The sequence below is a fragment of the Palaemon carinicauda genome, chromosome 8 (assembly GCF_036898095.1).
Source record: "Palaemon carinicauda isolate YSFRI2023 chromosome 8, ASM3689809v2, whole genome shotgun sequence".
NCBI lineage: Eukaryota > Metazoa > Arthropoda > Malacostraca > Decapoda > Palaemonidae > Palaemon > Palaemon carinicauda.
Window position 1 is genome coordinate 59,763,616 of NC_090732.1, and position 27,107 is coordinate 59,790,722.

At 37.6% G+C, this 27,107-nt stretch overlaps 1 protein-coding gene and 1 pseudogene across 1 annotated transcript; one reads left to right on the plus strand and one right to left on the minus strand.

The window, feature by feature from the left end:
- Positions 1 to 1,335: 1,335 nt before the first annotated feature.
- On the minus strand, positions 1,336 to 4,955 carry LOC137645248 (piggyBac transposable element-derived protein 4-like; annotated as a pseudogene).
- A 5,328-nt stretch (positions 4,956 to 10,283) lies between these two features.
- On the plus strand, positions 10,284 to 26,268 carry LOC137645249 (uncharacterized). Its single transcript, XM_068378070.1, has 9 exons — positions 10,284 to 10,437; positions 10,842 to 11,670; positions 16,845 to 17,049; positions 17,224 to 17,418; positions 18,085 to 18,432; positions 18,748 to 18,886; positions 19,306 to 19,806; positions 23,530 to 23,626; positions 26,229 to 26,268. The coding sequence occupies exons 1-9, from the start codon at positions 10,284 to 10,286 to the stop codon at positions 26,266 to 26,268; spliced, it is 2,508 nt and encodes an 835-aa protein (XP_068234171.1).
- Positions 26,269 to 27,107: the final 839 nt, after the last annotated feature.

Consider the following 27,107-nt stretch of genomic DNA (forward strand, 5'->3'; position numbering starts at 1 on the left):
GGCGATACGGGCTTAACTCCTTCCTCAATAATCAATTTAAGAAAAAAGTTTCATTTCAAATTATATTTTTCATGATTTTTTATTGTTTTGTTTTGAATGTCAGTCGTGATATTTTCTTTGTTTTACATTCATTTTTATTTTGATCTTGGAGTTTTAATTTGAAAATACGGTTTTTGACAAAAACGAGTTAACTTATCTCCATAAATCACGTTCTTTTTTCATATATTATGCATATAGAAGCATACACAAGCACTCAAATGTATTTACAGAAGGGTTGACATATGAATACATAATATATGTTATTATGCATGTCTGTTATACAGTCAAAGAAAAAAAAATCAAATTTCAAAAGTAAGTAAAAATTATTTCTTGTCTATTATATTGGCCAATAATAAGTAGGAATACTGAAACACTGAAACATTGTTTTTTTTTTTTTTTGCCTCTTGAATTTATTACTTTAAATTTATTATTCACTTTATAAAATAGACAATAATTCACAAATTGTAGGATTTCAAGAAAAAAATGCAATAAATTTGTCTAAAGAAATTCAAGTTATAGACGTTGAAAAAATAAAAATATATTTTTTCTTCCCAAAATAGAGTAACGAATAACAAGATTTTCAAAAATAACGGGAGATGTGTTTTTCTTTTCACAAAAAAAAGGAGATAGACAAATAAATAAAAAAATAAAAAGTTAACGAAGTTCATATAATAAAGAAATATTTTCTTGAAAAAAGAATGTGTCACCAGTTACAAAAAGAAAAAAAAAATAATTGATACAGGAATTGTTTACTCCTTTATTTCCTTTTCTTTTCATTTTACTGATCAGAATTATTTTGCATGATAGTTTTCAAAACAGGGTACTACACATAGTGGTACAGGACACAGCTTACACGTATGCCATGATTTTTTCCTGATTGGTTTCCATTTATGGTCACATTTCTGAGAACATACTACACATTTGCTAGTAGGATTTGCTTTTTTCTCTGTTGGTGGATTTTTCTTTGCAAAATGTCCAGGTGTATACCTTGTAGATGTAATAGACGTTATGGGTCTACCAGGTGACTTTCTTGGTGGTAATTCTGATGCATACTTTGTCAGACGAAATTTCAGATGAGGGAAGTGTTTTTGTCCTGCCTGGCAAACTAACATATAAATCATAAATGCATTGCTTAAAGCAATATCCATCAAATAAAAGAAAACTTTTTTTTATAATACTTTTTCCCCATTATCCTTGTAATAGGATAGTCTACAATCTGTTGGTCCACCTTATCATCACCACCCATAGTAAAATTATCGTCGTATGTGAATAGTGGAATGCAATGTGCCACCATTTTTATCTTTCTACCGAAGAAACATAACCTTGCCTCTTTGGAATGCGACTCTTTCTACTTTTTTTAGGTTTTCTGTTTTTAGTTGAGCAGAAACTTCCCGTCTATCCATGCGTAGAGTTCCATATATGTCAGTTTTCTTGCTGACCAAAATATCAGCTAATTGTGGGGAATTAAAATAATTATCTGTGGTCACACAGTAACCTTTTCCAAGCAAAGGTTTCACCAGAGTAAGTACAATTTGCGAACTTGCTGGCAATCCATTATATTCCGGGTGAAACTGGGTTATTTTTCCAACATAAATAATGGAATTCCATACATAGCCACTTTTAGCCTCACAGAGTAAAAAACATTTCTCTCCAAACCTCCTCCTTTTCATTGAAATATATTGTATCCATCCTAACCTACCCTTAAGTAGCATGAGGCTCTAATCTACTGATAGGTTTTGCTTAGGCATATAACATTTCACTAGGTTCTCGCTCAGTATTACATATATATCATAAATGTTATATAATTTGTGGTTTGGGTGTGTTTGTTCATCATAAATCTCGTTACTCACAAAAAGAAGATACTGTTTGATCTTCCTGTAACGCATCACTGTCATAAGTTTACGAAAAATTGGTCTTTCAAGCAATTCATCACTAGACCAATTCATTTCTTGATCAGGCATTTTTACTATTCCTATGAGCATTTGAAGAGTGAAAAAAAAAGATAAATAAAATAAAGTTCAGCTTCCGTGACAGGTTGCCTAGATGAATCATTTCTTCCAGTTTGTTAAAAAAATCTATTAGTTTCCATGAATATATGTTTAATAATTCTTTCATCAACAAACAAACTGAAAAAATAAAAAAGAGTCATGGACTTTGGATCACTATCATCCAGAAATACTCCTGATTCTTCCTCAGAAGGAAAACGTGCGTGTGACGGAGTTATATCATCAAATAACTGAAGCCGATACCAGTCTCCTCCGGCTATCTCTTCTTCAACATCGGTTTCTTCACTTTAAGAATATTCATCTGACGAATTTTCACTATCATCAGAAGTATCTATGTGTGAAGAATTTTTCTTCACGCTTTTTCTTCCTTTTGTATTTTAGGTCGGGAGACCTATTTTAAATCAACTAAAATGGTTGACAATAGCGTACACGGCGTACGTCAAAGAGTAGATACACACAGCAAAAGCCTTACTCCGGCATATGATGGCTCTTTCTTTAAACTACGTGGGTCGAGATAAATTATCATACTGGTTTTGAATATAATTTTAATACTTCTGACTTAAATGCAGCTTTTATTTCTCAGTACTAATTCAAGTCTGTTAATTTTAAGATGTGTGCCCATCGCACCATCCTATTACTAACTGATCTTTAAACTATCAATTTTTTAGCAATTGTATGTATATTCCCTTAGAGCAGCAAGATTTATCTAAGTATTTTGTGCAAAATCCTGCCTCCTTTGCACTCCTTACAACAATACATTGCCCTACCTTAAAGTTTCGATATGGCACCTCAACCGGGGTTACCCTGTGCCCAACGACCGACACCTGTTTTGGAAGGTGAAGCCAGGTGAACCCTCTCGACCCAAACGTCTGCCCATTCGCCCATTCATCCAGAAGCAGTAGTGACCAGCGGACCTATCTGGTTAGTGAATCTGTGGACCTCTGGCTCACACCACCCCCCCCCCCCCCCCACTACCAAAACTCGACTCACATAGGGACCTGCCGGCTGAATGTAGGGCAGGACACGAGCCTGGGAGTCCCTATCTATCACAAGCGAGAATTCCAGGGGTGGGTCAGTCAAGGGTGCATTAGGCAAACTGTGCAACTATTTGGTCAACAGCCATTTGAGGACAAGGGCTGGCTTCTGTAAGGAGTGCAGGTAAAAATACGTGGCCACTTAGTTGTTCCCCCTTTTTTAGCTTAGATTAATTTTTACTTAATTTAGGTTTAACTGGCTGTTACATATTTAGGGTTGTGTGCAGTGGCACTGCGTGTACAGATTTTTACATATCATTCTTGCTTTCGAGACTAGCACAGTCTCTGGGTCACAGGGCTACGTGCCCGACCCAATTTCAACTATTAACCATTGCACAAGACCACGAGTCTAAGCAACCATATTTTTATTATTTAGCATTTCTTTCATTATATTTTGTGTTTGTGTGATGTTCAGATGTCCATTTCTTTTAATGTAAATTTATGTAGTAAATCAAGAATCGGTTAATAAAACGTCATCTTATTTTTACTCCTTTATTTATTTTATTATGCCTATCATGAATATTAAATCTCTGGACAGTATACCCGATATTTTGAAATAAGTAACTTAAAATAAGTGTGTTAGCGTGTGACTTAGTATTGATTCTATCTGCTTCGAAGGTAAAGATCCATATCTTTAACTTTTACATCACTGCTCCCATTTTTTGTTATTGTGTCAATAATTACTTAACATGAAATTCCTGTCCAGCCTCTCACTGGGGTCCCTGGGACGGAGCCAAAACAGAGCCTAAGAGTATAGATGACCTTAGACCTGAAAAAGCTAGAGTAGGCCATCAAATTACCTTTATTTCACGTGTGGAGTTTTCAGGCCTCTGGACTTGTACAATTTCTTTTTTTTTACATTTAAGAGTGATGGTTAGTGAACTACGTCATCAAAGTTATTAACAGGGTGTTTGTGCCTTGAGCGATATTGTTCCTTTTCCTCCCCTGTTGATCTTTTAGGAACTGATGTTGGGGGACTTTCCTAGAACAACAAGTTCCCACTTAACAATTAAGTAAAAATACATTTCTCCAAACTATGCCTCCCAGTGGAACTTCATAATCACTAATCTATTTTGAGATTGACATAAATAGGATTATAAAGTACAAAATTTATGAAAAAATTATTGATTGACACCAACCGTTAGCTACGTTCAGGAAGACTCAATAACACCCTAGGCTGACAAGATAACTCATTTGAGGCCTATTTTGACAAATTAACTCGGCAGTAACTGAAAAAACAGTTTCAGTCAAAATGAGTTAGCTCGTTTCTAACTGGCAAGGGGTTAATGTGTGAATTTAATGTTACAGGCCTTTGTTGGCCTTCAAACACATGGATGGGCTGGGTAGCATCGTCGCTACCACTAGGGTGGTCTATATTGAGACTATAAACAGCATTTCCTCTGAGAAGCGCTGTCAAAGGCGGTACAGCCAAAGGGGCTTGGGGTTGATCATGTGCCAACTTGAGGTGTGAAAATGAGGAGTGAACAGGAGGGACTGTTGGAAAATTACTAATTTTGCACCATGCTGGCAACATAGTATTGAATTGTGAATATTAAACCAGAGGGGGAACTGATGCAAAATTATGAACTTCATGCTGGACTGGCGAGACAATAGGGGCATTTATAATGGGGCGCATCACTGAAGGTGTTGCAGACAAAGGAGAACAAAACTAACTAGAATTTAGAGTTAAATGTTCATGAGCCATGAGGTTATTGAAAGCAATTTCAGTCTTTCTTGAGTAGGCAGTAAGCATGGGATAGTTTACTTTAACAATAGGATGGTCGTAATAACGTCTCCAAAAGGTTTTGAAATAACAAAATTCCTCTCTTACTTTTCCAATGATAGTTTCAAAATGTTTCACAATTCTGGGATCCATGCTCGGAAAATCAACTGAAACGAGAGCATGAAAGGGTAAATCTGTGTCCTCACAAGCAAATTAGAACTTTATTTCCTGTTCCTTAAGACGAACGTTAACCTCCCTTTGGGCTGACGTTTCAGCCTTTGACTGTGGAGGGTCGTTTACGTTAGAAGTGAAGTCTGCAACCCTGGTTTGACCCCGTTTAATGAATGGAATAGGTGAAAGCAAAGCAAGTTCAATTTAAATCTTAAAGTCCCATGGCAAAATTGAGGAAAGTTAACACAAAACTTTGCAAAGTTAGAATAAGAGAAAAATTGTTTAGTGACAAAACAAAAGGTAAATAACAAAAGTACTTTAAAATTAAAACGGAACGTATCAGCAAAGTGGACAATGTTTGGTCAAGTGACACAAAAACTTTACTAAAATCTATTATATACAGTACATAGGCAGCTATAACTGAATAAGTTAAGTTACTCATGAAGAGCATAAAAACGTGTAAAAAAGCACATGGGCATTGAGACAAAAAATTTACGTTTGTAACGGTTTCACTGTTGTGGGCACGCTGAGGGGACCTACGAACAACTCAAAAATTAATGGGTGCATGAGGCAACAACTTAACTATCAAATATGCACTCTCGTAGAGGTTAACTAACGTAAAATTTCCCTTACAGGGAGGTAATAAAAGAAATCTCGCTAAGAGGACAAAACAAAATCTTATGAAAAAGACGAATGAATTTACACGTATAAAGTTGACAAAGATATATTCTCTCACACGGAGGCGAAACAAAATATTCTCACACGGAGAATACACCAAATCTTCTCACACGAAGGACAAACACCAAATCCCTGCATACGAAGGATTAATGTTGTCTCTCGTATAGGCTAGTTTTAAAGTTTCCTTATGCAAAGAAAACACCAATTTTCCCTCAGCAGGGGACACCAATCCACGCACAGAGGACAAACACAAAATCTCCTCACACAGAGGATAAACACAAATGTCCTTACGAAGAAAACATAAGTTTCCCCACTCAGGGGATGAAGTTATATCTTCTTGCACAAAGGACAAACACCAAAGTTCTCCTCAAAAAGAGAGGATAAATATTAAATCAATGTCGCATTTATAAGTGGTAAATAACAGTTACAGTGAAAATATTTTGTTAATGAAACTAAACATGCAGTAAGTTTCATACAGTATTTCAATATTAAATAAGAGCCATCTAGTTTGGATTGTAAACAGGATCCACCATCTCGGAACAAATACGTGGAATGAAACGGACATCGTGAATTCAAGTTTCTACATTACTTGTAGGAAAACTTAAATCATTGTGTGTCAATTTGCTCTTTAGGACAAGGACTCTTGCTAAGCATACGGAGAATTGAACGTTGATTAGAAAATTAAGGATGGTATACGACACGAAGGAAAGTAAACCAAAGTACAAAATGATAAAAATTAAATGCTAAAATGACAAAGTTAGTTGACAGAACAAGTGCACCGGCGCTCTCGTTGAGCAGTAAACACAGACGTCTTAACAACACAAAAACCTTAGTTCAAGCAGCTTAGAATTTTTTGGTTATGAATAGAACCCACCACAAAATGTGGGTGAATGTTTTTGAGACATACGAAGTTCCTACGTCAAATTGTAGCGAACCTTAAAGTGACAAATTAACTTGTTTACGCATTTCTTTCCTTAAACTCATGGTCGATACAAGAAGATCATAATGACTACAAATCTCTCGTCTGGGCTATACACATTTGACAAACTGGCTGGTGAGTGTCAATTTAAGTGATATAGCGAGGTACTGTATGCTTAATCAAGTGGATTAATTATGTTAATGCTTCACAAGTCAAGGGTAAAGGATCCGTCTCATAGGAACACTCGTGTGGAGAAATATTTAATATTTTAAGTGGGAAATTATTGTTCTGGGAAATTCTCCCTACATTATATCAGCAAAGATCAGCAGGGGGTGGAAAAGGAGCCCTAACACTCAAGGCACAAACACCCTGTTAATAACTTTGATGACGTAATTCACATACCTTCTCTCTAAAAGGGAAATGTGTATTCTGTCCAGAGGCCTGAGAACTCCACATGTGATGTAAAAATAATCTGATGGCCTACTTTAACTTAGTCATTACTAAAGCCCTCTATACTGTAGAGTTTGTTTTGGCTCTGTCCCTGGGATCCCAGTGAGATGCTGAACAGTAACTTTACTTTATTAATGGAGACGATGGCAACGGATGGGAGCAGTAATGTGTTGTAGTAAAGTACAAGTTAAAGGTAAAGATTTTTTCCTTCGAAGCATAGAATGAATACTAAGTCACTCACTAACACACTATTACCTTCAAGTTATTTAGACTTACTCCTTTCAATATATAGGGTATACTGTCCGAAGATTAAATATTCTTAATAAACAAAATAAATCAATAAAGGAAGTAGTAATACGAAAAGGTATAATTAACTTAATCTAGGTACTTTATTATAAAATTTTCATTATTAAGACGGACACCAGCACATCAGAAAAAGAGGTTAAAACAAACGCAAATTGTAATAAGATAAATGCAACTCTTAGTAAAATTAAAAGGTAATCAAAATATATGACTCGAGGTATGTTGCTATAGCAAAGGATTAAAGTGGGGTCAGACGCATGGTCCTGTGATGTGAGACTGGATTAGTCTCTAAAAACAAAACTTACACACACAATTCAACGCACTTAGCCCGAAATATGTAAAAGCAAGTCACTTGAATCAAGTACAAATGAAACTCTAACCTTATCTAAAAATGGGGGAAACTTTAAGTAGCCCCGTGATTTACCTGCCCTCCTTACTTCAAGTAAGACATTCGTCTGGCCCACCCTTTGGTCTTCCTTGCTTCTTGGCAGATTGGATATAGCTGGAATAGTTCCCAGGCTCATATCTTCCCTCTCTCCAGCCGACAGGACACAAGAAATCCTTTGTTTTCCTCTGCTTGTTGTGGGACTTTGGGTGAGCCAGAGATGCAAAGATTGACTGATCAGGTTGGTCAGCCAGTCATAACAGTGGTGCATGCATGAATGGCAGGACTCTCAGGTCAAAGGCCATCACCTGGATTCAGTTTCTAAATAAGTAGTTGAGGATCACAATGCTTAGGATAACGCAGATGAGATACGATAGCGGGATTTCTGGGTAGGCCAATATATTGTTGTAAGGAGTGGGTAGGAGGCTGGATTTTGTGCAAAATACTAAGAGAAAGCTTGCATGTCTAAGGGGAGATACATACAGTACATAGTAATCCTACCTATTCTTGCATACTAAAAGTGCTAAATAAAATGAGCAAGTTGCAATGGGCTGATGCTATGGGTATCCCTATTACAATTAATCAGATCTGAATAGGTATTGAGAGATAAAAGCGGCTTATAAGTCAGCAGTACTAAAGTTACATTTAAAACCAAGATAATAATTTATGTTTACATACTTAGTTTAAGAAAATAACGTACGCAGGCGTAAGGCATTTGTCTTGCTTTTCTACTCAGTGACATCACGAACATGGCGTATTGACAACAATTGAATTCAGCGCAGTCTTCCCATCTTTTGGTACAGAAAACGTAAAGTATGGGAGCGGTAGCTTAGGGGATAACTACAATATTGGGAGAAGAAACTACGAGAGAAACTAAAAAGAGAGGAAAAATTCTTCAAAAGGCCTACATTAAACACATTCAACCTGACGATCTAAATCATGAATCTTTCCTTTTTCTGATTGCAATCTCACTCCCATACCAGTGGGGGGAAATATGCTAAGAGCTAGTCTAGAAAAATGCAAGTCTTGCTCTTCGTCTTAGGTTAGATGTTGATCTTCACATTTCTCTTGTTCACTGAGATCCATTTTGTCTTCATTTGTAGATTTTCAACGTTTTCTTTATTTGCATATTTTTCACGCTGTCTTCTATGTAGGTTAGCTTAGTCTCCTATTTTTGGAGTCATCACTCCTTACCCAAAATTGTGTTGTTAAGACGGTGGCTCATTCTAAAATTTATGTTATTTGCAGCCCCGTTCTGTGTTGAATTCTCCAATTAGGATAAATAATATTCCATAACCTTTGATATCATATATTCTAAACAATTAGCAATTGATTGAAATGAAAAAAAATGCCCTTAGATCTATACTATCACGTAAAACTAATAAAATGCCATATGGTAGAACAAAAGAAAAAAAAAGCAAAGTAAAAAATTTATATTTCTCATAAATTAATGTAGCTTAGCACGATTTTGGGGACTTGTATTCACTTAAAACAAAAAGTAATGAAACACATTACTGGCAGCATTTCTCTTCCAGCTGACTGAGCCGGCAGTTGTTTTGATTGTGTTTATTTCTACCCAGGGGAACGTGAAGTAACATATGCAATATGATGGACTATATTTTAAGTAATGTTTCTCAAAATTATATGAATATCTAACTGTGTAAGTCTATGACAGTAGCACAGCTTCTAATAATTCTACTCATCTTTACCCTTCTTCATTTTTTCTTCTAAGACCTCCACCTCCATGTATTCCTTCTAAGCCCTTAGAACATTCACCCACATAACAATAATGCCCGAGTCACATATTTGCAATCAAAGGTTGCAATCGTCGTAACGGCAAAGTTTGGTGATAGTCACTCTCAATCGCAGGGAACATGTTATGGGGTGCCAAATGTTTTAATTGTCGTATGAAAACGCACCCAATGGGAGATTTGGATGATGATAGGAGTGTGGAGACACTCCTATAGTGGGGAGGATTTTAAATGTTGTTTTAATTGTCGTATGAAAACGCACCCAATATTCGTTAACACTGGTAGGTGCAGTGTTTTGTCAAATGAGAATGCACCCAGTTCTCTGTTTACATTATCGAAATAGATGAATTGATGAAAGATATATGTTTATTTTGGAATGTTGATATGTTACTCGTATTGGGTCATTACAATTATAAAGAGTAATCAATGTAAATTGTAATTATGTTGTGAAAACTATTAATTTCCCATGAGGTTGGGATCTGGCACTTCTCCTCTCACATTTTCCTCCACATATTTATGCATTTTTTCCTTTTGGGGAAGCTTCAAAGAGATTGGAATCGAGAAATTTAAGATTTGCTTGTTAAATGGATTTGTCTTGTTTGTATCACAATGTTATTTTTTTTATGAAGTCTTCTACAAAAAAGAACCATGGGAACTGCGCACTCCCCCAAAGCTTTTGTTTGAATCTTGTATGTGAGAGTAGAAAGGAATAAAGAGAAAGCTAGAGAAGACACATATCCTTTCTCCCCGAGTTGTTTTTGTTTTGTGATGAGTAATTTAGGAGACCATGCCTCACCAAGAGGGGCTTATGGCCCAAAATTAACATGGTGCCCAGACCCGGGAATCAGGTGAGAAAGAGGTTGAATTTACAGGATTCCCAGACGAGGAATAATGAACTTAGAAAATTATCCCTGCAGCAACAGAGGGCCACAATATGGCTGCATTGTGCCTCACATGATTTGAATGCTGCTATGCAAGGTATTCCCACTTGGAACGAGATGACTAGCCTAGTAGAAGAGTATGACGCTAAGAAGGCCGACTGAGATGAAATAATTCTACGAAGGCATAACTTTATTGTGAATAGTGAAGAGCTTCGGAGAAGAATACTTGAGGACCACAGTTTTCTGAACGAGGTAAAAAAAATCTGTAATGAAGCAGCAGCTACCCTAGATAGGCTAGGCAAGAAAAGAAACATGGTTGCTAAAAAGTCCAGAGAAGATATTACTTTAGGCAGTGAAGCCTGTAATGAGGGTTTTAGTGTGCAAATGTCTAAACTTCAGCTAGTGAAATTTGACGACCATTTTGGGACCAATTTAAGGCTCTTGTGGATGACCAGCCTATGCCTCTTGTTTCTAAATTTATGCATCTTCCATCTGTTTTAGAGGGTGAGGCTAGGGGTGTAGTACAGGGCCTCACTCAAACAACAGCTAATTACAAGATATCCTGTGAGTTGTTAGAAGAAAGGTATGGCGATCCAGAAAACATTATATCAGCTCACCTTCAGACCTTAATGCAGCTTGGCTCGTCTAGGAACACAAAGACTGAAATTCACACGTCCTCCTTGCGGAAATTACAGAATTATTTAGTGGACCACGTGTGCAGTTTGGAGGCCCTTGGAGTTGGAGGTGGACAGTATTGGCGGATATTGGTGCCTATGATCCTTGCTCTGCTACCCCATGACATAAGGTTGGAATGGTCGTGTAGTGGACGGAAAAGAGGAGATCTTGAAGGATTGTTGAAGTTCTTGCAACAAGAAGTAGAAGGGAGAGAGAGGGCAGAGGCTATCAAGAGGCTAGGCCTAGGAAAATCCGAGGAACCCTGTGTAGAACGACGGACAAAAAAGGTACAGTCACAGTTCACCTTCTACCCTTCATCAGAGGAAAGTGCTTCAAAGATGCTGTGTGCACTCTGTGGAAAGCTGCATCTCAGTGAAAGGTGTACTAGTATAACTAAGCTCCCCCTTTCAGAAAGAGAAGAAGCCGTGCGTAACCGACTTTTGTGTTTTAAGTGTTTATCGACAGTCCATTATGCAAAGGGCTGTTGGGCTAAGTGTTCAAATTGCAAGATTGGGAGTCACAACTCACTTATATGTCAGAAATCTGAAACTAAACCTTCTGTAACAGCTAGTGAGAATAACCCTGCAGTAGGAGTGCAGGAGGAGAGTAATTCTTTGACACATGTGGGGTTAGCACCTTGTGAGGTGAAAACAAGGTAAATTCAAGGTGCTGCGTATTGCAGACGGCCCAAGTCAGGGTAGTAGGCCATCAGGGTATCACATTTGCTACTGTAATGTTTGATACGGGGTCAGATCGGTCTTACATTTCAAGGGAACTGGTAAAACGGGTCAGTTCTAGAGTGTGGACGTGTTGTGTCGAGCTCTGCTATTGATGGCCTGAGTCATGTTTTAGCTTTGTGTTTCTCGCTTAGAATATCATTGAAAAAATATTAGTTAGTCTTATGGAGAAATCTAATTGATAAGAAACCGTACACCACATCTGCTTCAAATGTAATGAAACGGATGGAGATCAGAACAAATGGATAGTATATGAATGCAAAAGACTCTACCTTAAGAGATGTGTTTATATAGTGACAGCCATCAGTGAGAATGAACGGATTAACCTAGACTGGTTATGCCCATACTGCGTACGTGAACGCAGACAAAACAATTTAGTAATATCAAAGGAAGATGTAAACATGAGAAATCTGGCCCTGAACGAACAAGATGCGAAAATAGATGACTTACTAACTTGCTAACCTTAGCACAGACGCAGCAAATTCCACCCAGACCACTGACCTCACTGAGAAAGTTGACATTCTTGCCATGAATATGGAATCAATTAAAGCAACACTTCAAACATCGATAAACCCAAAACCGGAAAGACAACAACAACTAAAATTACTGAAAGAAAAAGTGAGGTTGAACAAGCATTTAAAGACATTCCTATACTTAACACGAGGTCAACTGCGAATGGAAATGTTGTAAACTTTGCAAACAATATGATCAGAGAAAAGGCAGCAAACAAAATTCAGACATTGGTGGCTGACACTCAAACAAGAAAAATAAAAAAAAATAAAACCCAAAATAAGGATATGCAATGTGTACAATGATGAAGATGATATAGTAAATGCTTTGATTCAAAGAAATTGCTGCCAGGACCAAATCCAAAATATAGAAGGTAAGATAAGTATAGTCCTGAAGATTAATGCGTCGGGGGGGGGGGGGAGGGGGGAACACCCACCATGTGCTGAAATGTGATCCTGAAGTTCGGAAGGCTATTCATGATAATGGGGACAAAGTTTCGTTACGATGGGGTATCTATAACATACGTGATAGGTACCACGTGATCACCTACTACCACTGTCAGAGGTATGGACATTTTGAAAAAGATTGCAAGTCTAAGAATGAAGATAAAGTCTGCGGGAAATGTTAAGGGAGACACTCCACCAGGGAGTGTAATTCATAAGTGCCAAAGTGTATAAACTGGACAAAGTTAAACAGACCAAGTGACCACAGTGAATTCTAGTGACTGCAATGCTTTTAACTTGGAATTGAAAAGACTAGCAGAAAATACTGATCATGGTTACTAGGGATGTCATAAACTGTGGCTATGTAAATATACAATCTGTAGGTAATAAGACTGTTCATATTTGAGAATTAATAAACGAGAAATATCTAGATATACTAGCATTATCTGAAACATGACCAAATAACTTGGACAAGGTAATGATCACTGAAATGACGCCCCCCACACATGCCTTCTTTCATATACCGAGAGAAAGTAGGTCTGGTGGGGGTGTCGGACTCTTTATTCATGAAAGTTACTCAAACCTCAAAACGTTGAAAAGAATTAGTGTAACAAGCTTTGTATATATAGAAATAAAATTTACGACAAAAAAAGGAAGAATATCCTTTGTAAAAATCTACAAACCTCCTAGAACAAACACTAGTATCTTTTTGGAAGAATTCGGTGCTCTCATTGAGATGATTACCATGGAGAAAAACTAATTAGTTATCTGTGGAGACTTCAATTTTTGGATGGATGACGCATCAAATCCTGATGCTTTGGCATTTAGTGAGTTACTAGAATCATATCGACTAGTGAATAATGTCGACTGTACAACTACTTTAACTGGGCATACGCTAGACTTAGTTCTAAATGATGACATGAATAATATTGTATCAGATGTAAAAGTCGAAGAGAAATGTACTATCGCCCAAATACACAAACTCATTATGTTTAGTCTGCCTCTACAGAAACATACAATAGTAAAGAAAATAAACTTTAGACATAAATCAAATTTTTCTCTTACTGTATTTATTGAAAAAGTTATAAAGAAAATAAATGATGTTATCAACATTCCCTGTGATCATGATGACCAAGATAAGTGTGCTAACTGTCTTATGACCACTTATAATAGAGTGAGTAAAAGTGAATATGATACTATGTGCCCACCGATGGAAAATACTATAACCGTAAAAGACCAATCTCCTTGGTTTGATGGAGAGACTTTGGAAAAAAAGAGGGAAAATGGCATAGAGAAAGTGGAATAGGTTAAAAACTGAAAGTACTTGGGTAGAATACAAAACTGCTGCGTGTCAATATAACTACCTATTAAGAAGAAAAAAAAAAGGTGTATATTATAAGAAAAAGATCCTGAAAGCAGCAACAGACATAAATAAGTTATATCTTCTCCTGAATGGTATAATGAGAATGTAAAAGAAAAGAAGCTACCTGATAGATAGTGTGATCAGGAACTAGCAAATAATTTTTATTATTCTTTAGAAACAAAATTGAAAATATAACCAGGTCATTCGTAAATACTCAACATCAGATTAATGATACCCTAGGCACACAGACAAAATTAATACGATTTAACAACATAACACCAGATTACATCAACAGAATAATCAAGAGAGCAAAGAAAACAAACTGCGCGATCGATCCTATGCCAATATCTAAAGTAATTGGAGAGAGGGACTTTTCTAGTCTAGCCAAAATAATAACGAGAATAGTAAATGCAAGCATTGATGAATGTAAGTTTCCTAAATCTGAGAAAATGGCTATAGTCACACAAGTTCTGAAAAATGCGCTGGACTACCAGGATTTAAGCTCATATAGACCTATTTCAAACCAATCCTTTATCTCAAAAGTGCTTGAATATGTAATTCTTGAACAACTAGTCAGCCATTTAGAAGTAATAGAAGCTTTGCCTGACAACCAATCTGCTTACAGAAAACTATACTCTATGGAGACAGCTATCTGCTTTGTTGTGAATGATATGCTAGAAATGATGGATGAAAAAAATGGGGTATCTTCATTCTGCTCGATCTTAGTGCTGATTTTGATACAGTGGTACATGAACTGCTACTAAATTATCTACGGTCCATCAGCGTTGAAGACTAAGCCTTCGAATACCTAAAAGACTACTTAGTTGGTAGAAATTACTGTGTACAAATTGGAAACTCTATTCAATATATGAACCCTTAAACAGAGGGGTACCCCAGGGGAGCGTACTTGGCCCAATATTATTCTGCATCTATACTATTGGTTTATCGAAAATACTACAAAGGCATGGCTTGAAGTTTAAACTATTTGCAGATGACACAAAATTTTACTTCTCCATAAATTATATAGATGACACTACTGAAACTCTAAACCGAATCCTTGATGGTGTTAGAGAATGGATGACATTTAAACAACTTAAATTAAATGAGAACAAAACTGAATTCATGGTGGTGGGCAAGAGAAACAGCATGAGAAACTTAGGTGATATTCAAATGAGCATAAATAATGACTCGGTGCCGTTATCTAGTAAAGTTCTAGATCTATGTGTATTTCTTAACTGCAACCTATCTCTAAATGCCCAAATAAATAATGTAATAAAAACTGCTGGTTATCATCTAAGAAATATTGCGTTTATAAAAAGTACCTACACAAAAATTCTGTAAAGAAACTTGTGATAAACAGTGTTATTACCAGGATTGACTACTGCAACTCTATCTATTACAATTTAGCAAAAGTGCAACTTAAGAAATTACAAAACATAATAAACAAAGGAGCAAGACTGATAACAGGCGTCTCACCTAGAGAAAGGATCATCCCTATACTAATTGATTTACACTGGCTGCCTATTAAAGCGAGGATTGAATGTAAAATATGTACAATAACCCACCAAGTTATCAGAACCGGGCGTCCAAAATACTTTAGAGAATTGCTACATATTGCGCAGCCAACAAATCGTGTCGACACGAGAAGAGTTACAGATGGGATCAAACTGTTAGAACCTAGATATATGTCTACTTTAGGCTCTAGAGCCTTTAAATATGCGGCCCCGAGACTATATAATAAGTTCCCACGGAACATTCGAATGATTGAGTATATTAAGGCTTTCAAGAGGAAACTGAAGACTTTCTTATTTCATGAGTCTTTTGACAGTGACGATTTAACAGTAAATGAAGAATATGAGACATGAAACGTTAAATACTCTGAACGAATAAGGTAAAACGACAGTGGAGGTCCTGTAGAGAGTGAGGTTCCCCTGCAGCATGGGACTGGAAAACCAGCCATCAAAGTAAGTAAGTAAGCCTAAGTGGCTGACTTCTGAGTATTTATCATTTTCTGCCTTCAGTGGAGGGAAGGCCTCAAAAGCAGTTTTGTGTAGTGTATATGAAGTAATGAGTCTAGGGACAAATGATCACCTATATAGTTGAAAGGTTGCTGAGATTGATGTAATTTGTTCTCCATTATTTACGTCCAATGTGGACCTTAAGTGTTTAGAACCATTTTCTCACCTTAATTTAATTGATGAGTATGGATCCAATCAAAATTTACAAATTGATATGTTAAAAGGCCTTGATTTTTATAGAAAGATGATGATCCCAAACCATGTTTTGTATCATGAAGGGTTTGTGGCCCAGGAGACAATTTTTGGTTGAGTTTTGTCCGGATCCTTTAATAGGTATGAAGGTAATAGTGGTGTAGATGTACAATTGTTAGCAATTGTTAGCAATTGATAATATACAAGAGCAAAGTTTAAGTCAATTTTGGGATCTAGAGTCTGTTGGCATTAAAACTAATAAACTACGTTCTGCTGCAATGAAACCTGACCAGTCTTTGTTCCATTTGAGAATTTGGTAAGTTATAAAGATAGTCGGTATGAAGTGGCCCTACCATGGAAATCTGAGTTTATGAAGTTAGAATGAATTAATAATGAACATCCTGCATTGAGAAGATTAGATAGCCTCTGTAATAGGTTAGGTAGAAAACCCTGTCTGCAGGAACAGTATTATAAAGTGTTTAATGAGTACGAGAGATAGGGTATAATTGAAGAAATTACTCCCATCAACGGGAAGGTGGGTACCCTCTATTTTATTTGCCTCATAGGCCTGTGGTATGGGAAGGGAGCCTAACCACCAAGGTGAGACCTGTTTTTGATGGGTCTGCACGTGGCAGCAATGGAGTATCTCTGAATGATTGTTTAGAAAGTGGTCCTTCACTTAACTCTGATTTAGTTGAAGTGTTGTTAAGATTTAGAAGGTGGAAGGTGGCTTTAACAGCTTATGTTACAAAGGCTCTCCTTCAAATAAAGGTAAGAAGGGAGGACCGCAATGTTCGTATGTTTTTGTTGAAAGATGGGAATAATGTTAAACATTATAGATTTTTAAGAATGCCCTTTGGTAATAGGAGTAGTCCATTTCTATTAAATGCCACCTTAAAATTTCATTTAATGAAATATCCTCTCACAAATGTGGTTTCTGAAAAGTATGAGAATCTATATGTAGATGATTGGCTATCTGGGGCCGATAGTCCCGCAGAAGCAGGTTTAAGATTTAAAGAAGCCAATGATATCCTGCAGGAGGCTGGTATGTCATTGTCAAAGTGTACTTCTAATTGTAAGACTTTAACTAGAACTGAAGGTTCTAGTGAAGAGAGCGTCAAGGTCTTAGGTCTCCATTGGGTATCCTCCCCTGACTGTTTTACCTTTAAGGTTGAGAACCTGGACCCCTTTAGAGATATTGTTTGTACCAAGAAAAATGTGTTAAACCTCATAGCTCGATGTTTTGACTTCTTGCGGCTCATATGTCCGTTTGTTATGCAAGCAAAAATACTGTTTCAAGAAATTTAGAGATTAGGTTTAGACTGGGATGAGCTATTACCCGACACTATGCAAGGTAGAGTTAAATTATGGGTTGTAGGATTTTCTGTGCTTGAGTCATTAAGAATAGATTGGTACTTGTTTTCTGAGACACCCTTTAAAGAAATTCCTAATGTTCAATTGCATGCATTTAGTGATGCTTCAGAAAGGGGTTATGGTGCTTGTGTTTTTGTGAGAGTGCCTGATGGGGATAAATTCAAGGTATCGCTGGTTGTTGCAAGAGGCAAGGTATCCCCTATAAAGATGGTTCCCCTTCCTAGGCTTGAATTACTGGGAGCCCTGTTGTGTGCTAGACTCGTTGTATTTGTGACGTCCGCCTTGCAGCTGGGTAGGGATGTTTCGGTTCAATGTTGGACGGATTCCACAGTAGCCCTATCTTGGATAAAAGGGAACCCCAATAGATGGAAAACCTTTGTGGCTAACAGGGTTGTTGAGATTCAACATTTGCCATATCCTTCATGTTGGCAGCATTGTCCAGGCAAGGACAACCCAGCGGATCTTGTATCTCGAGGTGTTTTTGCTGAGCAGCTTTTGCAATCAGATATTTGGCTAAGGGGCCCTCCTTGGCTCTGTTCCTCCCCTCTCCCAAATCAGGAAGGCAGGAGGGTAGAGATTCCTTCAGAAGAGCTATGTGATACTGACACAGTTTGTGTTGTAGTTGAGAATGACCCACCCTTATTTGAATTCACCCGATGGAGTTCCTTTACAAAGGCCCTCAATGTAGTAGGCTGGGTACTGAGATTTGTTGGGAATTGCAGACCTTCGTCCCTCAAATTAGGTGGACCTTTAACCTATGGAGAACTGACAAAGGCTAAGGTAAAGCTGCTGTGCTTTGTATAACGAGAGGCCTTTGTAAAAGAAGTAAATGCTCTGACTAGATCTGTAGCCCTCCCAAGGTCTTCTTCCTTGATTAGACTTGATCCTTACCTAGATGAGGATGGCCTACTGAAAATAAAGTGGCGCTTAGAGAATGCAGAATTGAGTTTTGAGAGTAAGCATCCTATAATAATTCCTGGTACCCACATTGCTTTACTGTTAGTTCGTTTCCAGCATAGGTTGCTCAAGCATGCTGGTGTTGCTACACTTGTATCCACTTTACGAAACAGTTATTGGATCATTCGCCTTCGTCAGATTGCAAAGAAGATTTGTAGAGAATGTGTGGCTTGTCGGCGTTGTGATACCATGGCTTGTTCCCAGCCTTTGGGGCCACTTCTTGAGTTGGGAGTTAAATCTGCCCCTCCGTTCATGGTTAAAGGTCTGGATTTTGCTGGTACATTATTTTGTGTTCATTTTCCATCCAAGATATTGTATATACTTCTCTTTACTTGTGCTGTCATTCGAGCTGTTCATTTGGAGCTCACTGAATCTCTTTCGGTCGTTGACTGCAATTTGGCCATTCGACAGTTTATAGCTAGATGTGGTGTTCCATCATGTTCTACTCTGACAATGCTAAAACCTTTGTGAGTGCCTCCAGCCTGTTAAGAGAACACTATGGCTCGTTGACACCACAATGGAAGTTTATTGTACCTAATGCTCCCTGGTGGGGAGGCTGGTGGGAAGGCCTCATTAGATCCGTGAAGGTTGCACTGAGGAAAACATTGGGCATTAATTCTTTGTCCAAGAGTGAATTAAAAACTTCACTTCATGAAATGGAAGCTTGTATTAATTCTAGACCATTGACTTTTGTAGGTGAGGAACCTGACATAGCAAATCCTCTTACCCCGTCCCATTTCCTAATTGGCCGTTCTGCAGGTTTTCAGTTAGAGTTAGCAGATGATCCAGCCTCTGGTGTATCCTCAAAGGATTTGTGTGTAAGAGAGGCTATATGTCTATGTCAGTTAGACAAATTTTGGAGAATATGGCAGTCTGAGTATCTTAGAAACCTGCCTTGCATGGTGAAGAGGTTCAAGCCAAATTGTAATCTTAAGGAAGGTTCTGTTGTACAAGTAAACAATGAATGGGTGTCAAGGTTAATGTGGCTTCTTGGAGTTATTACTAAGTTGTGCCATGGGAAGGACGGGATTATTCTAAGTGTTGAAGTTATAACTAGACGTGGATTTATATCCAGACCTGTGCAAAATTTGTATAATCTAGAAATAACTGATTTGAAAGGAGGAATGGGTCGTAATTCCCAGGAGGATGAGAATCTTAGACAGAAGCCTGCAGAATCACCCTCAGTGTCTAATGTTGGTAAGTCTCGAAAGGGAAGGCCTATCAAGGTACCTATTAAACTTGACTCGTAGATTAGAGTAATTGATAGCCTTGGGAGGCTCGGATGATGATAGGAGTGTGGAGACACTCCTATAGTGGGGAGGATTTTAAATGTTGTTTTAATTGGCGTATGAAAACGCACCCAATATTCGTTAACACTGGTAGGTGTAGTGTTCTGTCAAATGAGAATGCACCCAGTTCTTTGTTTACATTATCGAAATAGATGAATTGTTGAACGATATATGTTTATTTTGGAATGTTGATATGTTATTGTTATTGGGTCATTAGAATTATAAAGAGTAATCAATGTGAATTGTAGTCATATTGTGAAAACTGTATTAATTCCCGTGAGGTTGGGATCTGGCACTTCTCTCACATTTTCCTCCACGTATTTATGTATTTTTTCCCTTTTGGGAATCTCTAAAGAGATTAAAAGCGAGAAATTTATGATTTGCTTGTTAAATGTATTTTTCTTGTTTGTATCACAATGTTATTTTCCTTATGAAGTTTTCTGCTAAAAAGAACCATGGGATCTGCGCGCTCCCCCCCCCCCCCCAACAGGCTTTTGTTTGAATCTTGTATGTGAGAGTAGAAAGGAATAAAGAGGAACCTAGAGAAGATGCACATCCTTTCTCCCCGAGTTGTTTTTGTTTTGTGACGAGTAATTGAGGAGGCTATGCCTCACCAAGAGGGGCTTTTGGCCCAAAATCAACATGAGGGAAAGTTGGATAATTTAAACTGAACAAATATTTAAAATCTCTTAATGTTACTTGGATAAGGTGAAGGGTAGCATTTCTATTAGGCAACTGGTATAAAGGGGTAGGGCAAACAACAAATGTCTCTTTTGCAAACCTTATAATACTGAGTAGGCCAAGCAATTCAAATCCATTTGCCACAATAAGAGTTAAGGTAGGTAAATCTACACATGTAAATGTATCTTTCAGTAAAAACCTACTGTCTACAGTAATCATTTGTAAAAGAACAAAAAATTACCACAAAGCATTATGCAAATAGATATTGGTATGATATATAAATTGGGCATATGTTGCATATTGATATGACCATAATGGCAAAAAATCCCACCTGTTATAGTCCTCAAAATGAAAATCAAAGCGATACATAATAATGGAATAAAAAGGATAATTCACTGTAGGATATGTTACATTAGAAAGGTTGATATTAGACTAATAGGCTTCTCAGAATACTTGCCAGATATTAGATATGGAAATATTGATAATTTTTTCTTATATTAGCCTTGCATTGGAACTGTGATGAGTCGCAAAATTAAACAATAATATTAACCTATCGTGGCCCCCATTAGAGAAATTATTAGTTGCAAGGGTATTAGCCTATCGTGGAAAATGTGTTTTTGTTGATCAACTGATGAGTGTGAACTGGTTCCGGGAAAGTCTCCTTACGTTATGTGCACAAAGATCAGCAGGGGAGGAAAAGGAGTGCTATCACTCAAGCACAAGCACCCTGTTAATAACTTTGATGACGTAGTTCACGAACCTTCACTCTAATGATTAAGTCTTCTCCGTCCAGAGACCTAAAAACTCCATACGTAAATATGTAATTAATTGGTCTACCTTAGCTTTGTCAATCTAAGATCATTTACATTCTTAGGCTCCGTTTCGGCCCGGTCCCAGGAACCTCAGTGAGATGCTGGACAGGCATTTACGTTAACAGACAAAGGCAATAGAGGGAGCAGTGATGTATTGTTGTTAAGTAAAAGTTAAAGATAAGGATCTTTACCTTCAAAGCATAATTCATTACTAAGTCACTCCATAACACACTATTACTCTTAAAGTATTTAGACTTACTTACTCCTTCCAGTATATCCGGTATACTGTCCCAAGATTAAATATTCATTATAGGTACAATCAAATGAATGAAGAAGTAAAAATACAAAGCGGTATAATTAACCTAAAATTATTTTATTACACAAAATTTTCATTGAAATAAACGGGCATCTTAACAGCAGCAAAAGTAAACAAGCACAAAAAGAAATAAAAGAAACGCTATTAGCAAAATCGAAAGGCAATCCAAATATGCATGACTCAAAGGTCTCCTGCAATGATTAATGATTGGAATGGGGTCAGACACACGGTCTTGTGACCCCGAGACTTTAGTAGTCTCTAACGCAAAAATTATAAGCGAAATTTGTACACACTTTCAGCCCAAAATATGTAAAATCCAGTAAAACCTAAATCAAGTGAAAATTAATCTATGCTAAAATGGGGAAAACGAGTGGCCACGTAGTACCTGCACTTCTTAGTATAAAGACACCCCTTGTCCTTAAATGGCTGTTCCAGCTTGTTGCTGGTAATCTGCCGTTGACTGGCTCACCCCTGGAATCCTCGCTTTTTGGTAGATAGGGCCTTGCCGGAACAGTTCCCAGGCCCGTCCTCTTCCCTTTCTCCAGCCGTCAGGAAACAAAAGCTCCCTGGTCCTTTGGTTGGTGGGAGTCCAGTTGGTGGGTGAGCCAGAGATGTACAGATTGACTGACCAGAGCGGTCAACCAGGCATAGCAGCTGCTCATGCACGAATGGGCCTACCCTTAGCTCATGTGGGCTCACCTGTCTTCACCTTCCAAAATAGATGAGGGTCGTTGGGCGTAGGGTAAACTAGTGGAGGTGCCATACTGGGACTTTAGGGCAGGGCAATGTAACGTTGTAAGGAGTAAATAGGAGGCAGGGTTTTGTACAAAATACGTAGAGAAATCTTGCAGTTCTAAGGGAATATATATACATAATAATCCTACCTATTCTGGCTTACTAGAGTTTCATCATTTAAATGGGCTGGTACAATGGGCATACATCTTAAAATTAATAGACGTGAATTGGTACTGAGAGACAGAAGTTGCTTTTAAGTTAGCAGTATGAAAATTATATTCAAAATCTGCGTGATGCTTTATGACGATATGTTTAGTTTGAGGAGAGAACCATTGTACGCCGGAATAAGGCTTTTGTTTTGCGTTTCTATGCTGTGACGTCACGAACATGGCGTGCGCAATTGTCAGCGAGTTCAGTTAATTTAGAGTAGTTCTCCCAACGCTTCCGGTAAAGAAAACGTAAAGTAAATGTGGGAGCGAAAGTTTAAGAGGTAACTACAATATTGGGAGCGAGACCAAAATGCAAATGGAAAGAAGAGTGAAGAGAAATTCTTCACTCCTAGATCCAACCTTATCACTAGTGTGAAGAATTTTTCTTCAATCTCTTTCTTTTCTCTTGTATTTGATCTCGCTTCCAGTATTGTAGTCATTCCTAAAATCTTCGCTAGTATACTTTACATTCTCAGTGCTGAAACAAGAGTAGACTGTGCTAATTTAACTCATTGACAATACCGTATGCCATGTTCATGACGTCACAGCGTAGAAACGCAACAAAAGCCTTATGCCCGCATATGATGGTTCTTTCCTTAAACTACGTGTGTTGAGATAAATCATTACATTGGCTTTGAATCTAACATTAGTACTGCTGACTTATAAGCCGCTTGTTTTATCTCTCAGTATCTATTCGGTCTGATTAATTTTAAGATATATGCCACATTGCACCAGCCCATTACTAATTGCTCATTTCCATTATTAATTTTTAGTAAGCCTGAATAGGTAGTATTATTATGTATGCATATTCCCTTAGAGCTGCAAGATTTCGCTAAGTATTTTGCACAAAATCATGTCTTCTACTCACTCCTTATAAGGTTACACTGCTCTGCTCTTAAGTCTCGATATGGCACCTCAATTGGGTTATCCTACGCCCAATGACCCTCCCATGTTTGGATTGGAAGCTGAATCCAGGTGAGCTCATGCGACCTAAGGGTCAGCCCATTCATTCACGCACTGCTGTTCTGACCTGACGGGCAATTTGCATTGCTCTGGCTAACCCCCTATCGACTCCCACCAGACAGACAACATAGGAGTACTAGTATCCTGTCGGCTGGAGAGAGAGAAGAAGGCGATCCTTGGAATTGAGCCAGTGATACGTGATCTGCCAAGAAGCAAGGATTCCAGGGGTGGGCCAGAGAACTAAAGGTTCAATCAACAAGCTATATCAACCATTTAAGGACAAGGGCTGTTTTTCAAGTAATGAGTACAGGTAAATCACGTGGGCATTTGAAGTTTTCCCCAATTTTTGTTTAGCTCAGATTCATTTTTACTGGATTTAGGTTTAACTGGCTTTTACATATCTCGGGCTGAGTGCGTGGGATTTGGTGTAAAAATTTTGTGTATAACATTTGCTTTAAAGACATAAAGTCTCGGGTCAAAAGACCACGTGTCTGACCTCATTACAATCATTTATCATTGCAAGAGACCTCGAGTCACGCATATGTTGATTGGTTTTTGACTTTGCTAGGTTGCATTTGTTTATTTCAGTTTGTGCTTGTTTAACCTCTTTTGCTTATGTTAAGATGTCCGATATAGCCATGTAAATTTTGTGTGATGAAATAACTGGATTAGATTAATTACACTCTTTCTTATTACTACTCCCGTTTTTTGATTGATTATGTCTATCATGAATATTTAACCTCGGGATAATATACCCGTTATATTGAAAGGAGTAAGCAAGTCTGAATAACTTGAATGCATTACAGTGTTAGCGAGTGTATTCATTCTATGCTTTGAAGGTAAAGGTCCTTATCTTTAACTTTTACTCAACTACAATACATTACTGCTCCCTCCATTGCTATTGTCTTGATAATTTCATGACATAAAATTCCTGTCCAGCATCTCACTTGGGTCGCTGGGACGGAGCTGAAATAGAGCCTAAGAGGGAGGTAGCTTTAGACCTGACAAAACTAAAGTAGAGCATCAAATTACTTTTATTTCACGTATGGTGTTTTCAGGCCTCTGGACAGAGTACAGTTTTTTGCAATTAGAGGGAAGGTATGTGAACTACCCCATTATAATTATTAACAGGGTGTTTGTGCCCTAACTGATAGTGGTCCTTTTCCTCCCTTGCTATCTTTTTGTATATGTTGTAGGGAGACTTACCTGGAACAACAAGTTCCCACTCAACAATTGAATAAAAATACATTTATCCACATGAGTGGTCCTTCTAACCGGATCCTTTACCTTGGTGTTGAAAAGCATTAATGTAAATCGGTTTGATTAAGCATACAGTACCTCGCTAAATCACTTAAATTCACACACATCAGCCAGTTTGTCGAATATATAAAGCCCAGACTTGAATTAAAAAAAAGAGATTTTTAATTATTATGATCTTTTTGTATCGACTACAAGTTTGAGGAAAGAACTGCGTAACCAGGTTATTTTTTTCCTTGGATTTTCTCTACAGCTTTACGTAGGAAGTTGGTATTGTCTCGAATCTGTTCATCCACGAGTTGTGGAGGGTTCTGCTCATAACCAGAAAGCTCTAAGCTGCTTGAACTAAGGTTTTGTGTTGTTCAGACATCCGTGTTTACTGCTCAACGAGAGTGCCGGCATACTTGTTCTGTCAACTAATTTTGTTATATTATCCTTTTATTTGTATCACTTTGTACTTTGGTTTACCTTCCTTCGCGTCACTTACCTTCCGTGACTTTTCTAGCTATTGTTTCCGTTATGCCTAATACGTGTCATTGTCCTACAGAGCAAATTGGCTCACCACAATTTTAAGTTTTCTTACAAGTAGTATAGAAATTTAATTTTACCAAGTCCGTTTCATTCCACATGTTTATCTTGAGATGGCTGATCTTATTTAGAACCCATAATAAGGGGTATCAATTTACTGTTTACCATATGTAACTTACTGCATGTTGTTCCATTAATTAACTATGTAGTTTTATTTGTAACTTCATCATTTAACACTCAAAAGTGCGACATTGATTTAATTTTTATCCTCTGTGTGGTGTTTGTCCTCTGTGCGAGGAAATTTAACTTAATCCCCCGCATTGGGAAACGTAGTTCGTCCTCTCTACAAGGAAAATAGTGTTGTCCTTTTCGTGAGGAGATTTGCGTTTATCCTCTGTGTGAGGAGATTTAACTTCATCCCCTGTGTGGGAAAAATTGGTGTGTCTTTTGCGTAAAGAAACTGTGCTTAGCCTCTACGAGAGGCAATGTTTGTTTGTGTGAGGAGATTTTTTTGTTACCTCCGCATGAGGGAATATATCAATCTTTGTCCGTTTGTAAGTGTAACTTCCTTTGTTCTTTTCATAAGAAGATTTTTGTTTTGTCCTTTTAGCGAGAAGATTTTGTTTTACCTCCGTGTAAGGGAAATTTTTATATTTGTTTAGCCTCTACGAGAGTGCACTTAAATAGTTAAGTTGTTGCTTCATGCACCCATTTATTTTGTAATTGTTCGGCGGTCGCCTCAGTGCCTCCGCAACTGTGAAATTGTACACAATAAGTGTCAAACTTTTTTAGTTGCTATAACTTTTAACGTATATTTTATATTCATAAGCCCATGCACTTTTCAATATGCTTTTGCTCCTCATGAGTAGCTTAATTCATTAAGTTATCGCTATGTGCCAATATAATTCCCTTTAGTAAATTGTTTAATGTCACATGACCGAGCATAGTCTTCTTTTCTGGCCCGGTGCGTGTGAATCTCTAAGTAAGTTTATCTATCACTCTTTTTATGAACAATTATGAGGTTTAATTATTACCCAAGTGCGCCTGTATCTTTATAAAGTTTTATGTTACCGTTCCTCCAATTTACCATGGAACTTTGAAAATTCAGGTTTACCCTTTGTTTTGCTTTTGTCGATTACGTTCAACATGCGGTCAATCAATGATGGATAACTTCACTCGTACCATAAACAACCCTCCACCGCCTAAGGCTGAAACGGCCAGACCAGAGGAGATTAATGTTTGGCTTAAGGAACAGGAGTTGAAATTTAAATCTGCTTGTGAGAACGCAGGCTTAGCTCTCCACACTCTTGCTTCGGTGGATTTTCTGAGCATGGGTCCTGAAGCCGTGGGACATTTTAAAACTCTCATTGGTAATGCGAGAGATGAACTTATGACTACAAAGCATTTTGGAGACTTCATTAGGACTATCCTATTGTTAAAGCAAATTATCACGTGCTTGCTGCCTATTCAAGGAAAATTTAAGTTGCTTTTATTAGCCTAATGGCTCATCCTAATCTATTCATTAAACCCAATCAGTTTTGTTTTTCGACAGTGACACTTTCAATGATGTACCCCATTGTAAATGTCATTAACGGTCCCTTAGTTGACATTCCTAAGGTCTCGGCAGTCAAGCATGAAGCTCATAATTTTTCATAAGTTAACCCACGGTTCAATCGTCACATTTCAATACTATGTTGCTAGCACGGCA